Source organism: Convolutriloba macropyga, unplaced genomic scaffold, assembly GCF_964194025.1.
Source record: "Convolutriloba macropyga unplaced genomic scaffold, txConMacr16.3 SCAFFOLD_6074, whole genome shotgun sequence".
In the NCBI taxonomy this organism is placed as follows: Eukaryota; Metazoa; Xenacoelomorpha; order Acoela; family Convolutidae; genus Convolutriloba; species Convolutriloba macropyga.
Window position 1 is genome coordinate 903 of NW_027451989.1, and position 2,726 is coordinate 3,628.

The 2,726-nt window shown below is 52.9% G+C and overlaps 1 protein-coding gene across 1 annotated transcript; it reads left to right on the forward strand.

Annotated features, from left to right (window-relative positions):
* The first annotated feature begins 688 nt into the window (after window positions 1-688).
* Window positions 689-2,401, forward strand: LOC142357101 (uncharacterized). The gene has a single exon (XM_075408801.1). It carries the CDS (start codon window positions 689-691, stop codon window positions 2,399-2,401), a length of 1,713 nt encoding a protein of 570 aa, XP_075264916.1.
* The last annotated feature ends 325 nt before the right edge of the window (window positions 2,402-2,726 follow it).

Sequence of the window (2,726 nt, forward strand, 5' to 3'; positions counted from 1 at the left end):
AGGGACAAGCCCGGATACCAACACTGGTATTTTGCGAGTCTACTTCTTATATGTTTCTGGACTTCCGTGTGTCTGGCCATAATATGGACTGTTGTACGCAATTTTACTCTCGTAGGTACGATGTAATAATTACAGGATACACTCCCCGCATGGTCATCAGACATCAACCCACTCAACGTACCTAGGAGTCAGGACTCAGGACGTACCTAGTACCTACCCTACCTACCCAGCGCCCAGCGGCCAGCACTCAGCAGGCAGGAGCTGGTGCAGCCGGAGAAACCGTCGCAGCTTTGCGAACTCCCGAGTGCGTCCAGTCGTAGGTACGTGTGTACTCAAAAGAGCGAAGGGTGGATAAATCACCAATAACGCTCAAAGGAAAACCAAGAAAACCACTACTTCTTACGCCTGAACGCACGCAATTGTTTCACGGTTGCGTTCAAAGCATTTTATACTTGACACGCAACGGACAATTTGACGGGTCGATCTGCTGTAGCGTCACCGAGCTCTCGAAACGGACCGACAACCCTGCGCATATATACACACACTATCTATCTATACCATCCCAATATCCCTACCGTAGTAGCAAAGTAGATCAGATCAGCGCGCACGCGAGGTGGTGACAAGATATAGGGGTTAAGTACCGAGTGCGCTCGTGTAACCCAGCTGCTCGAAGCGGAACGGATCCGAAATGTTTCGAATCCTGGGGCGATCCTTTTGGTTCTGCGTCATTTTTGGGATAATTGCTCCTGCGGTGGCTGACTCCAACCAGCCGAAGGACGCCGGGAGGAACAAGTTGGAGCTTCTTGTCGTTGGTATTCCTCTGTCTATGCTGCACAACCCTGCCGCGGTAGCCCAGGAGATGTGTCTACGGGGCCACAACGTCACAGTGGCAAGCCTGGGGGAAGAAGGCGAGAAGAAGACCAGGAAGTACACGAACCGCTGCCCGGTGACCTACATTTCTCTCGCCCCATCACCCCTGTCCAAGAAGGACATCGAGAAGTTCTATGTCGAACAGATGTCCGTCACCAACAATACAATCGTGCAGTTCTCACGTGCACAGCGACACCTTTCGCCATTCTTCGGAATCATGGAGGAGCCCCTGGAGAAGCTTCTCTCTGATGGAGTTATCAACCCTGACTACGCCTTGATCAGTGCACCCCTAGGAGGCATCCCAGCTGTGTTGGATCGCCACGGAGTTGATTTCGCCATAAAGTACGAATGCCTACCTATCTGCTACACTACAGTCCACTTGTCTGTGGATTTGCTTTCCTATGTCTGCTCAGCTACAATAGGAGTGATTTCATCCCTGCACCCCCTGTACAGTTTGAAAGCTAACACAGCTGTTGTTGCATTGTGTTGTAGTATTCCAACAAATCTGATGCAGCCATTGTCCAATGATGCTGCCCTTTGGGTTCCCCATGTGCTCCGGCCTGTCAGCATTCACAGCACCAGCATTGTTGACCGCGCAATCACCATGGGTCTGAACTCGCTGTTCTACTTCGGAAAACGGGTTGCAGCATCCCTGAACGTAATACCTGGCGCACTCTCAGACTTGAACCCCGCTACCATGCAAGGGCGCCTGGTGCTAGTGAACGCTGTTGTTGGCATCGACTACCCTCAGCCGCTTCCACCATTGGTCCAGTACACCGGCCCAGTGATCGAGACAGAAAAGATGGAGCCATTCCCACAGAACGTCGAAGCCTGGCTGGATGCGGTGCCTGTTGGCAAGCCTGTGGTATATATCAGCTATGGCACAATTACTGTTCTCAGTGATGACTTTGTCCGTCATGTCTTCAGCACCATGACTGGGGACGATGTGTACGTGCTGTGGGCACTCCCCAAGTCGCAGCAGAGTGCAGTGCCGGACCCCTTACCGCCAAACTTCATGGTGTATCACTGGATCCCCACTCCTAGGGCTCTGTCACACCCCAAGGTCAAGGCTTTTGTTTCACACTGTGGAGGAAACTCAGTGGCAGAGAGCATGGCCCTGGGCAAGCCCATTATCGGCTACCCACAGTTTGCTGAGCAGACAGTCAACTGCTTCAGGGTTGCCGATGCAGGCGCAGGGACCACGTCGACCCCTCGAGCCTGGGTCACCAAGGACAGCATCATGGAGGTACTGCAGGAGCCCAAGTACGCGGAGAAGGCGCAAGCAGTCAGCATGCTGTTCAAGACATTTGGGGGTGTTAGCAAGGCGGCCGACCTTCTGGAAGCTGGCTCTGCTGGTGGCCTCCGCCTGCTTGCAAACCCGAGAGAAGGCTCCTTCATGTCCTGGTACAAGCTTGGCGGCTATGATCTCCTGGCCATTGCCTTCATAGGAGCTCAAATCACATTGTTTGCCTTGTACCGTACCTTGAGCCGCTATCTGCGTGTCAACAGAAGGAAAGTCAAGACCATTTAAGACCCAGGAGCTTGATTCTCGGTGTTGCAATCGTCGCTGTAGGGATTTACCTCATAGCGTTTTAGAGCTAGCGTGGGGTGCGCTAGAATGCCCGCGGCGGCTTTGGATGTAACGGCAACCATTCCGCATCACCAGCCTGAGGCATAAGCAATTCCAGAACCCTCATCGCACACAAGCTATAATCCGGTTTGTCGGAATGACGGTCGTGCAGATCCAATGCCTCACCAAGCAAGAGGTCCTCACTACCGATTCTGATACTGACTCCGACACATCCTACAAATATTCCCATGTTCACGCCACGTGCATCAACACCATTGCATCACCG

Coding starts and splice junctions, on each gene's coding strand:
- LOC142357101 (XM_075408801.1), top strand. CDS start 689: ATGTTTCGAATCCTGGGGCGATCCTTTTGGTTCTGCGTCATTTTTGGG.